We start from the raw sequence: 12684 nt of genomic DNA, 5'->3' as shown, positions 1-12684 counted from the left end.
AGTAAAAATTCACAGTTGAGAGAGAATCTGGGGCTTGAATTAAAGCCTGATGCCACAAAACTGTAGTTAAAACAGGATTTTCTCAACTACCATAAAGTAATTAAATTTTTCTATTAGCAAAGCAACGTAATGGAGTCCTCTGTGTTACAGTGTCTCAGGGTGGGTGAGAGAAATTCTCTCTGAGTGTTTGAGAGAATTTTCTGCATTCATATTCCACAAAAACATCTGCACAGTCGCTTGTAGTAGCTTTGTGGCAGAGGCATCTTTACTTAGGTGCCTTTTCTGCTGCTACACAAAGGAAGAATAGCCAAAGTAATAGCTGTGAAGTGTGTAGTGAAAAGCAGCTGAGTTGCAGGAAGAAACGAAACAACAAAACCAAACAACAGCTTAAAGCAGTATTATCTGCCTGGTTCCCTGGCCTGATCTCCAACCATTGCTGCCTTACTTCCCCAAGTATAGGTGAAGTATGGGAAATTCAAGTGGGAAAAGAAAAATTACAAGTCTTACTGAAATTCCCAGAAAATTCAAGTACTGTACATACAAGCACACAGGTATATTATTTTGCTTTCTTTTCCTCCAGAGCCATTCTTTCAGTCAGGCTCTTGACACCAATTCACAGATCATACACATGGACAAAAAGCTACTGGATTTGGTTTTTTCGTGCTTACTAATACTTACCCCCAGGAAAAAGCACTGCAGGTATGAGACAGCTGAAGTTACCAAAACAATAAAACAACTACATTCTTGTGGTGTGCTGTCTTTTTTATTTCATTCAGTTACTCACAGATTCACAAAATTCAGCAGTTGGTAGTGGGTCACCAAGTCATTCATTAGTGCAAATTCATTAACTGTGACATTTAGCCCTCCTCGTCTTTTAGGCAAGTGACACACACACTCCTGGTGCCTGGCCTTTGACCTTCTTGGTTTGTTTTCTTAAACTTCCTCCATTCTAACCAGCATAAGTGATAATTTATGTGGATTTGCACTTCAAATGAATTTAGTGCTATATAAAAATGGTTTTGCAAAAGATATTTGGTGGTGTATGAAAAACCCTCAAAGTGGTGGAAATTTTTGAAGCTCTTACAGAAAAGTTCATGTAAGACAGCAGTCTGTTTGAGCCCACTGCACCACTGCTGTGACCAGAGCTCTGTACAGCTACAGCTCCAGGGTGCAAGCTGTGCATATTGACTACAAAGCCTTGAGACAATCCAATATGTAGAAAAATAAACTTTTGGCAGAATTCAGCTGCTGCATTGGAAAGATACATGAACAGATATAGCTGGTTTTTTCTGCATGTACACTTTTAACAGTGCAATATGATATGTTAACACAAGTGTGTTGAATCGTATTCTAAAATTATTTTCATGTGTGTACAAAATTCTGTGTAATTTAAATGTAATGGAATTTACAGGTAATATTTAAAGCATATTACAAATGGTGATTTAAAACACATTTTTACTCTACAATAAGGAAGCACAGTTTGCTAGAAGTAGCATTTAATATAATTCACATGAATAAGGTGTTAAATTTTAGTATTTTTTTAAACGTGTTTTGCAGTTCAGCAAATATATGCCAATAAAATGCCAATAAAACTAATTTTGAAATGTTTTTTATATTATTGTGCACTTAGGACAAACCTGATCTACATAAAAGGATGACAGGTTTATAGATGTACTTTATTCAAATACATCTAAATTTCAGTAATAATTTTAGAGAAATGAGAGTATTTAATACTAAATAATATTTTTATCTGTGCAAAGCCTAAGTAACTTTCATTTTATTTGAGTTTACTAGATCCAGTATCTGAAACTGAACAAGAACACAGAAAGCAGCAAAATTCACATTACCTTTTGTATACCCTTATAGCTCAGTTTACATTAATATAACTCTACAAAGTTATAAAAAGGACATCACAGATTGAAAAGGGAAACCAAACAAAACAAAACCAAATTAAAAAAAAAAAAGCCTGCAAGACACCAGACCAAGAAGAGAATGGGTAATATTTTCTCTTTTATTATTTTTTCTTTGAAGATTACCTAACATCCTCGTGGTAATAACCCAAGGTACTATGTAAACAAATTTCAATGCTGCTCAAATGAATTAAAATACTCTGTTCAGCTCCTGCAGTAAGTCAGAACAGTGGCACCAATTCCTTTCAACAATAAATCACATTCATCTCATTGTACATGACTCTTGTGCAAGTAGTAAAGGCTTTATTCATGACCTTGGCTACATCAGTAGAGAGGGATATATCAGCTATTTATGTGTTTAAAAAAACTAAACTGACAGAAGAACAGATTCTGTCGTCTCAAATACCAGCAGCATCTTTCTACATATTTAGGATACGTTTGGCCTAAGCCTTTAACACCTTTTAGAACAGCCATGCAGTAAAACAAACTTGGAGATGTTTCTTTAGAGAACACTGAGCAGTTTAAACATTTTTCTGAATGATAAAGCCAAGATAAAGCAAATCCAGGCCCTTTTGAATGGCTGCAACTTTTCATACACTTAAAGCTCTATAAAACTAGAGCCCATTAGTATATATATTTATATTTTTATATATATATATTTTAAATAAGTCTCTTGTCTGCTTTCAAAATTTATGGAGGGGTTTTTCTGGTCTTTTGAAAGGGCAATAAATAAAAGTAGAAAAGGCTGAACTGTTTTGCATATATTTGTGGAAGAACGGAGAACAATTAAACTTTTAGAGTTCCAGAAAGATCACTGTACAAACAAAAAGCTTATATACAGTTAAGTGTGCAATTTTAGTTGGCTGGGCCTTTTATTATTCAAGATATCCTTTTTAACTAGAAGTCACTTCTACTCTTGTCCAAATCCTTCCGTTTCTTCAATGGCAAAGAGCAACTTCTCTTTTAGTTGTTCATAGCTTTTGTACGGTGGCAAATCCAAACGATTAAAACTGAGCAGAAAAAAAACCAGAATTTTGTTAAGTTTACTTAAATCCCATGTAGAACTCTACAGAATTCAATTGTTATAGTAGAAGTTATAAATGTTCTGATCTAACTATTAGAAAAAAAAGAAATAACAATCAGCACAATCTCACTGCCTTGGCATTTCTACAAGGAAAAAGTCAAAGGTTCAGAGGAATATTTTAAGAAACAAAAGACTATTATCAGATAAAAAACCAGAATGGTGAAAGACTAAAGACTGTCTAAGATACAGAAAACTATAATACTTCAAAAAAATATAATATAAAAACATGATACTTACAATAATAATTGCTTATAATAGTAATACATAGAAAAGGAAATTTTCAGCATGAAGTTTAATATAATCCTAGTTTGATGCATCTCCAAATTTCAACAGCAGCATGAAAAAGCTGAACTTTTCTCCTTCCTAAACATGCTTGGATCTAGGTGGGTGTTTTTTCCCTCTAAACTTTGCCCTAAACGACTTCTGCCAAAACATTTCATTCCATGTCTTCCTCAAAATTATCCTAGACAAGATATGTTAAACTCTTGCAAACATCACTCAAAAATTCAGTGGAGAAAATGTAAAATGGAGGATACCCTTAAATAGTTTAAAAGTATGATGAATATTATTGTCACAGGTTGCCAAAGGAAAGTGTGTCCATTTTGCAGTCTGTATAAAACACTGATCTGTGTACCTGACGCACCAGCTCAGTATGCACAGGAATGCCAAGCCAATAATGGCCCATCTGAAGCCTGGTGGGAAAAAGTATCAGCATTCTTGGCTAAGCATCCTTCTTCTGAAGGTTTGCTGTCATTTCTGTCATGCTACTTCTTCTCATTTTATCTTTACACATTTTATATTTTATAATGTTACTGCATAATAACTCTAACAACTATGTACCTACTAATAACATGGTATGTTCAGTTATTTAATATTCTCTAAAAGAATTAGGAAAACACCTTTCAGTTCTACACAAGGATGTTCTTAAAATTTTGATACATCTGACACTGACAAACTGTTCAGCACAGTTGCAAAATTTAAGAAGAGGGCAACTAGGAAAGTTTTCAATACTGGCATGTCAGGGCAATCAAATGAAGCTGAAGATGGAGATAGAGAATTGATCCAAATTAGATTTCATTTGATTTGGCTCATGCAAGCCTGGAAGAGATAAACCAGTAAAGGTACAGAAAGTTTACACATTACTCACCAAGTGTGACTTCTTGGTAACCAGGTTTCCTTACCAACTTTTTCAATGCAGAATTTCTGAGGACCATTACTTCCTAGAAAATAAGATTTTGAAAAGTGTAATCTGTTCCTTTTAAGTACCATACATGATATATACATAACATAAGACACAACTCAGACACAGCAAGAGTTCATTACTTACATGAACATGCTTCTCACAGAAACAAGCTAATTTCCAAATACTTTATAAATGTGTTCATGGGATTTATGATATAAAAAGCCCTTTAGATCCAAGGCGATGAACATGAAGTTCCTCTTATCTGTACACTTGCAGCAAGGTTCATTTGCAAATGAAACAGTGACAATATAAGACCATTCTGGTCACCTTTTACTTACCCATAAGTTCAGCAAATCCACCCAGTGGCAATCTGCAAGTGCCAGTGACAAACTGCAGAAGTCGCATGCGAACCTCGTTGTCTGTTTCTTTTACAAACTAGGCACAGAAATTCAAATTACTTAATAAAAAGTCTTAACACAGCTGGACAAAACCAAAAACCCCATGAAATGGTTGAAAAAGTATAATTCCATTTGAAAATACACCACCTTGTTTAGTACCTGTTCGCATTTCTTTACTTTAGCAAAATTGGGTAGAGAGAAAAGAACAGTGATTTCATATTACATGCACTGTCAGCCATTACAATGTGAAGGCTGGGAACAGCAAATAAGAAGAATCCTTACCTATTGTATTCTACACTAAAATATTAATCATGTCAATGCTTCGTATAAAGACTACTGCAATTGTTATTAAACACAGCACTAGTCTAGCCACAGACTCTGGGTATTTCAAGACTAAGAAAAACTTGCATATAAATGTTGGTACTTAAACTTCTGGTTTAGATTCTTTCAGTACAAAGTATCTTAAAAAGATTTACCATCAGATCTTATTATATAAATAAGATAGGAAATAACCGCCAGAGAAAGTTTCCCAGAGAAACTTAGTCAAAAGCATCTCTAAAATGGTGGCTTTTCAAAAGATAGGAAGATCCTAGGTCTGACTTCTCTTTGGGAAAATTTGTACAGTAGTGCCAGAATAGTATTTGAGGGTTTTCCTTAGCCAACTGCATTAAAATGTGAGTGAAGATTAGTCAGTGCTAGACTGCAACAGTTAATATGACAAATAATCATAAGTACTAAGTGACATTTTTAGATCACCAAATCAGAATGGTTTGGGTTGAGAGGGACCTTAAAGATCATCTAGTTTCAACCCCTCTGCAACAGCAGGCACACTTTCCCCTAGACCAGGTTGCTCAGAGCTCCATGCAGCCTGGCCTTGAACACCTCCAGGGATGGGGCGTCCACAGCTTCTCTGGACAACCTATTCCAGTGCCTCACCACCCTCACAGCAAAGAACTTCCTCCTAATATTTAACCTAAAGCTACCCTCTCTTTGAATCCACTTCCCCTTGTCCTGTCACTACCTGCTCCAGTAAAAAGTCACTCTCCATCTTTCTTGTAGGCTCCCTTCATGTACTGGAAAGTGAAGATGTACAGGTGTACTACATATAAGAACATTTAGAAGGTAGATCACTAAGAATAAAATAACCCTCACTGAATAATCAGTAAGGACACGAAACAGAAGAAAATATTCACAAGCCCAGCATCCAAATGTAATGTGTGAATCTGTCTGCCATTTCTCACCCTAAAGTATCCTCCCTAAAGACCAGTAATCCTCCTTTCCTTCTCTGAAAAGAAAAAAAGAAAGGAAGCTGTAAGAACCTTCATCTGGACAGCCTTCCACTACACATGCCATTTGTGCTACAGATCAAAACAAAACCTACAGAAGTCAGAAATGTAACTGGATTAGCATACCTGCCAGAACCATATGATCTGCTTGCTATTCCTCGTGTAATGACGATAAACAGTGTTCCTCTGCCAGTCTGCTAAATCTACTTCTTGCATACCACAGAGCATAACCTAGAAAAGAGAACAATTTCTCAATTAAACAAAAAAAATTAGGAGTATTTTCTATTTTGTATGAGACATGGTAACAAAAATGAAAGTTTCTGCTCTGAAAAAAGGACTGGTAATTTTTTCATTTTACTACACAATTAGATTTTCATTTATCCTAAATTTACAGTTATCCAAAATTGTGTATAAGTGTTCTGAAAGACTGAATATCAGAGACTTGTGCACAGTGGTATCTTCCAACTAATAGCACAGTAATAGAAGCTACTACCTTTTGCATAAGAGGAATTTTTATATTAAGGCATATATTAGCCTTTCCATTAAATCTTCACCTCACATTCCAAAACAACGATGATTAAATTGTTGCTACTACTAATAAAGGAAAAACACATTACAAAGTATAAGTCTGAAAATTATTCATTACAAGAAGCAATGAAAGCTGAAAGTTCTAAAGGCAAAGCCTTCTATGAAACTCAACACTGAATAAGACTGAGCAAAGTATTTTTTTAGAAAAAAATTCTCCCTACTTAACGTAAGAAGGTTTCAGAAAACTGCTCATTAAATACAGGGGAAGTTGTCAAGTCACACAGAAATAAATGAGCACAGCACTACAGAGCCTTTTGTCCCTACTCCAGATCACAACCCCAAGAGTGAACACAGGCCAGGCTGATTGTTAAGTAAACATGGAGCATGCAAGCAATCCCTGTTATCAGCCCTTGGGTTGCATACTGAGGATCTGGCAAAATTCCATTTCATGCCTTGTTGGTTCCTCCAGGCTTTAAATATAAGAACCCTAGAACCTGTCTTAGAGAGTGTATTTGATCCTAAGCGAACACTATGCACTACAATCAACTTCTGTCTCTGTTACACAGTAATTCGGCCCATCTACCACAGAGGGAAAAGTCTGTGACTCATAGATCCATCAGTGATCTCATATACTTTCACAGAAACTTTCAAAAATACATTTTAATGATGAACACCAAAACCCTGATTCAAGAACACTGATTCAATTTTAATCATTATTTAATCCCACTGCTCTAAATAAATTCTCCATGTTCCAGAAGCTATCAGATACAGCATGCACAGACGAGAGATTCAAGCTGACCTATCCATGTAATCTCTCCATACATATCACCTTTGCAAAAGGTAAAAATGCTGAATAAAAAAACTCACCTCCAGTTCCTTTTCATCAAAATAATGCAGCCATTGTAGAGGAACTACTTCATTAAAACCATCAAGAAAAGCTTTGGTTTGTTCTCTAACTCCCCGAGAAAATCGCCACTCTGCCATTAGCCTGGGATAGAACAAAACCACACAGGAATTAAACATCAATTAGCATTCAACATGAAAAAGTTCAAACACACAGGATTGTGTATGTGTTCCCATCATGTAAGAATCCCTCAAGTTTCACTTCTTACACTGTTCAATTCCATTAACTATAAGGAACCTACTATACTATATTATCACAAATCTTCACATTTAGATAATAGTGGAGTAGCAAGATGTAACTTAGATTACCATTCCAGTTAAAAAAAAATATTATTATTATTAACCTTAATTTATCTATATACTATAGAAACTGTTTCTCTGAGAAACTAAAGACCACTAATTTAAGTGGAAACTTTATGTGCAGCACTGGACATACACTGCATCACAGAAAAGGGTGTGTGTACATCTGCTTTTGAGATCACTGAATAGACAGATCACAAACAGAGGTTCGGAAAAAGAAGGGCAGTGATAAAATTAGGAAATAAGCAGAAAAGAGTAGTAGAAAGAGTTTAAAAAAACAGTTGAAATCACAGCATGTTACACACCATTCTGAATTTCAGTTTCCACATTTATAGCAAAGTTCTAAACAATTTTAGGATCTTCTGTCAAATAGACAACTTCCTTCTACCTGGATTTGTCACCTGAAGTTACTGAAAACAAGCTTGCTCATTTCAGTTTCACCTGTTCTCTCGCTGTACAAATAAGAGCATTACAGGTCATCTTCTCTCCACATGGTCTCCTTTTGTGCCAAGCAGTTGTGTATCAAGATAGCAACATGTACACCAAGGTACCATTTCAATAACAGTCACAAGAATTACACAGTAACATGGGAAGCAAAAGTAAAATAACAAAACAAAACAAAACCAATAGAAATCAACATGTCAAAAAAGACTAGAGCAACAGGAGAAACATGGAACACTTTTTTCAGCATCTACACCTTCCTACCCAATATATTCTTCTTTGTTCTCCTCAGTTACCAAGATATTTGAACCTCCTGATTTCAGTTCATGTGAGGTTACTTTCCCTAAGAGCTCCATATCCACACAGAAGTACATTTCCAAGTTACACTCCTCAATGTTATTATCCCTGGATGAAAAGAAAAAAAAATATTGCAATGAATTCTCAGTGAACAAAAAATCCGTAATATATCAAACACACATACAAAAAAATAAACTACAAACCTTATCCAAATTAGGGAGTTGTAAAATTCAGTATCAATAGATTCCAGGTCTTTAATAGTAAGCTTTTTGCTCAGCATTCGTTTGTAGAAAGGCAGAGAAAAACCAGTGTCAATAAATTTCCCATGAAACAATGCCTGTTGAACAGAAAAATATGTTTAGTTTTTATTGAACTACTGAATTATTAAAGTGTTTCTGGACTTGAAGTCTTTTTTTTCTTTCTCCTTCAAATAATGAAAAGCACTAAATAGCAGTGGCAGCTTTATAAAGCCATATTTATAAAGAACAAAACATTAAATTAAATAGGAAGCAAAAGAAATGGACAAAATTTATCAAAGCATATGCTATTACAATTTAATAATCCTTTGATTAAAAATAAAACTTCTCATAAAAGGACTTCATCCCTTCTTCCCTCAGTTATGTGAATAGGCATAATTGCAAAGTGTTACTTTATCCTACTTGATCAGAATATTAGATCCTACTTGAGTATTACTGCCATTTTTTACCACATACATACATCCAGCACCATCATCATTTACAGAATGCTACTGCAGCTTGTAAGAAAGAGCTTTGGGAACCACATTTTTTTAATAGGTGAGTAACAGAACTGAGGAATTAAGTTCTCCAGAAAACTGAAAAAAAACCCAAATCCAAAACATGGTCACACTTGTCTCACCACACCTGCGCATAGGGTGTGAGCTGAATAGTAATGTATATAGTATAATGTAATAGTACTGAAGCACAGCATACACACATACACACGCACACAGAGTGTTAACCCCTACACTGACTCAGTGCATCTGAGATATCACAGAGCACAACCATAACCATGAAAACCCTTTCTTCCCCTCAACTTTATCAAGTACACATTCTCCACTAAAATAGCTCTTTTAAAAAAGCCATCCTAAACATAGGCCATGCATTCATTGTTTCTCTTCCTTCTCAGCTGAAATTCTGTGAGCAGAAAAGCCAATTAACAGCCCATTTCCTCTAGGCTCCATCTTTTTTCCCCACCTAATTTCCCCCTTTTACGTTTAATCTATTAGCATTTTCTTCTGCTTAAGGAGACCTTGAAGTGGTTCTCTTAAAGGCCTGTATTTATTTTTTTGTTTATTTATACATCTATTTACTTTTAAACTAGTTTATTCTTCTCATGGGAGGGTGACCTGGTAGAAATTCCATGTCAAGTACAGCATCTGGGTATATGATTTCCTGCTTTTGCTAAATTAAGCTCTTAAAATCACATTATTTGATGTGTATGATAATCTTACAGCAAGATATAAAAGTTGCCTCAGCCAACTTAATTTATTATGAAGCAATATGTGTATTCTTTATGTTTAATCCTGTTTCAGTTGAAAACAACTGTGGCTACTTCAGTGCTTAAAATTAAAAATCTCACTACTATTTTAGAACTGTGAGAAGAACAGAAACTGCCACTTAATTTCCCAGTTGCATTATTACCTGAGCTATCTTAAGCCACTAGAGGGTATCCCAGGGAGCACTGCAGAAAGCTCCATCCAGTATAAACCATGAATACTCAAACCTTGCAACAGACCACATCAGGCAGCATTATACAGGTCTCTCTCTTGCCCCGCTTAGAGAATTTAAAATATAAACACATAAATACTTCAGGAAATAAAAGTTTGTCTTTTAATTACATTAATTACTTTAATTAAGTTCTCTACTATGATCTGTACTGTTATGAAATAGCTTTCCTAAAGTTAACATTTCTTACAGACAAGATCAAAAATCACCAGCAAAGAAACACTGGCTCTAGCACCTAACTGGCTTTATCACACCTGGCTGCTAAGCGGCCCTGTAACTTGCTGAGGACTCTAAAATAAAGAAAAAAGGTGGCAGCCTATTGAAAGGTAAACCCAATGAGGTAAATTTTCATCACAACACAAAAATTGTGAACTCAGCCATAAAACGCTTGAAATCAGAGATGTTATTGTCATAGCTGAATACATTTCTTAAGAAACATCTATAAGAAAAGCAGAACTAAGAAACCACCCAAACCTAATTTATTTTAAGTCTGATAGTATTTTTCCATTTACATCATGCTTGGCTTGTGTTTATTCTAATTTTGTACAAAAAGCCTGAACAACACAAGGCAACAGTCCCTTCAGTATGAAAATGCACTTGTATCTACTCTCTTTGGTTTCACTATTCACCAGGTTGAGGGATGTTGCTAAGGACTACCTGTAGACATGATGATTATGTGGAAAGATGACTGCATCACTACATGGAGGGGAAGAAATGTGACAGAACAGGAGTCACTATAGAAGACCGACTCAGTGATACCAAAGAAATGATACAACATGCCTGATCAGCTTGTAGTTTAAGAGAAATCCGATGGCAGAGAATCAGCTCCCTGACAGCTTCTGGGCTCCTCGGTATCTGACTTTTATATACATTTAAATTAAGGCCCAGTGTACTCTGCAAAACATTCTAACTCATTTTTTCATATATCCTCAGGTATACTAGGTCCCACTGAGGAGCCTTTTTCACAAAACATTTAGTCACATTTTTCAGAGCATCAGTATTCAGATACTCAGACAACAGTTTGCATGAAGTAAACACATCCAATTCATGAAAATAAAATATTATATTGAACGTCATATTAACTTTGATAACTCTCCCAGGAAACATGAGTGTGCAAGAGACTTAACTCTCAGGGAATTGGCTCAATAAACTTATATGCCTTAATCTTCCATTTCTACAAGATTAATATAACCTTTAATAACTGTACAAACAAATACTGTTCAGGAGTAAATGCATAGCTACAGCAAATATAAAACCTTAAAAATCTAACCTACCATGGCAATAAAGCGCCCAATGAAACAGAAATATGAAAGATGGTCAGGATTGATTGTTGATGCTGGATTTATCTGCAGGCAATAGTTGCTCTTGCCAGCATATTCAAATAGGCAGTACATAGGGTTCAGTACTTCATGGGAAAGCAAGAAAAACCATTCTCTAAGGAAAAAAACACATGTATACACATAAAAACCATCAAATACAGATGTTTATCACCATTCCCATTAGGTAACCAGCAAAATGGTCAAAATATAAGCAACCTTTGAAGAATAATATAAACAGTGTTGCATTAGAATCACAGAATAATATATGGTATTATATATTTCTTAAATATAGAAAATTAATTATCAGAACAAATAATGTTAGAAAATCATGGTTTCCAAAGTTTAGAAATTATAGTTAAGATTTTCATCTTGAACACACCCTCACAGCACAGGTTTTAGCTGCCTATCAGTAATATTTTTTCTTAACCAGTCCTTGCCTCAACCTGTACACAGCATTTACCCTGCTCATGCCTACTTTACTGTCTACAACTCACATCTTTACTCAAAAAAATCACAGATTATTCCATGCTTATTATAAACAATTTAGATAAAACAAAACAAAACAAACAAATTGAAACCTCATCACACCTTATTTGCTTTTCCAGTCTCACAGCAAAACACATACTGAGTTACTGTAGTTTGACAAAATACCATGCATTGGTTAAGCCTACATGACACAACAGTGTAAAAGTATCTTTCTGCTGAGGTTAAATGAACGCATGTTTTTCTCCACCTCAATTTTTTTCAACTCAGCTGATCTGAAATAATACTAGAATCTGGTATTCATTGTTCAGATAAGTGATTTTGATAATATTTCTTTCTTTATAATATTTGCATATAGCATTTGCAGAGACCTCAAAAGAGTCATACATACTCAGGGGCTTTTGTATCAGGCAATAAATGTTTGGTACTAAACAAGCAGGCCGAGGGATAAGCCATAAAAACAGCTGAAAGTCTGTCCCATAATCACTGTAGGGACTGAATTCCATTCTGACTGCCTTTCAGCTGTCATAGTTAAGAGGCATCTCTTCTATCCTTGCATTTACTCAAGATCAAGGAATAGAAATGAGGTTTGCTGGCATGTTTCTCCTAACAGTGCCATGAAACTCAAGTCATGGATCATGAGTCACTATGATACACTTCCAACCCAAAGGCCAAGTAGAAAGAATAAACAGAGAAAGGCAGCCAGGATCCAATAACCCTAAGAGGGCTCCATGTATCTTCCAGTAAGCACGAAAATGTTGTACAGCATTCTAGGCAAGCTTCATACTGAGGCAATTCCATTAACTA

At 35.2% G+C, this 12684-nt stretch overlaps 1 protein-coding gene across 4 annotated transcripts in view; it reads right to left on the bottom strand.

Annotated features, from left to right (window-relative positions):
* Positions 1-744: 744 nt before the first annotated feature.
* The window catches only part of WWP1 (WW domain containing E3 ubiquitin protein ligase 1), a 59030-nt gene continuing 47090 nt past the window's right edge, over positions 745-12684 (bottom strand). For 3 of the 4 annotated variants that reach the window (XM_041412497.1, XM_041412496.1, XM_041412499.1), the window contains 8 exons: positions 11350-11509; positions 8534-8667; positions 8298-8438; positions 7257-7377; positions 5988-6092; positions 4516-4612; positions 4142-4214; positions 745-2920 (listed from right to left, as the gene is read on the bottom strand). In XM_041412497.1, coding sequence (XP_041268431.1) covers positions 2821-2920; positions 4142-4214; positions 4516-4612; positions 5988-6092; positions 7257-7377; positions 8298-8438; positions 8534-8667; positions 11350-11509 — 931 coding nt within the window. In that variant the 3' untranslated portion in view covers positions 745-2820. The remainder of the gene's footprint in view (positions 2921-4141; positions 4215-4515; positions 4613-5987; positions 6093-7256; positions 7378-8297; positions 8439-8533; positions 8668-11349; positions 11510-12684) is intronic. The other variant, XM_041412498.1, reaches the window with a different exon arrangement.

The sequence above is a fragment of the Onychostruthus taczanowskii genome, unplaced genomic scaffold (assembly GCF_017590055.1).
Source record: "Onychostruthus taczanowskii isolate IOZ18803 unplaced genomic scaffold, ASM1759005v1 scaffold4, whole genome shotgun sequence".
Lineage (NCBI taxonomy): Eukaryota > Metazoa > Chordata > Aves > Passeriformes > Passeridae > Onychostruthus > Onychostruthus taczanowskii.
The sequence above is the reverse complement of the archived record's forward strand: the minus strand, read 5'-3'. Positions and strand labels throughout refer to the sequence as shown.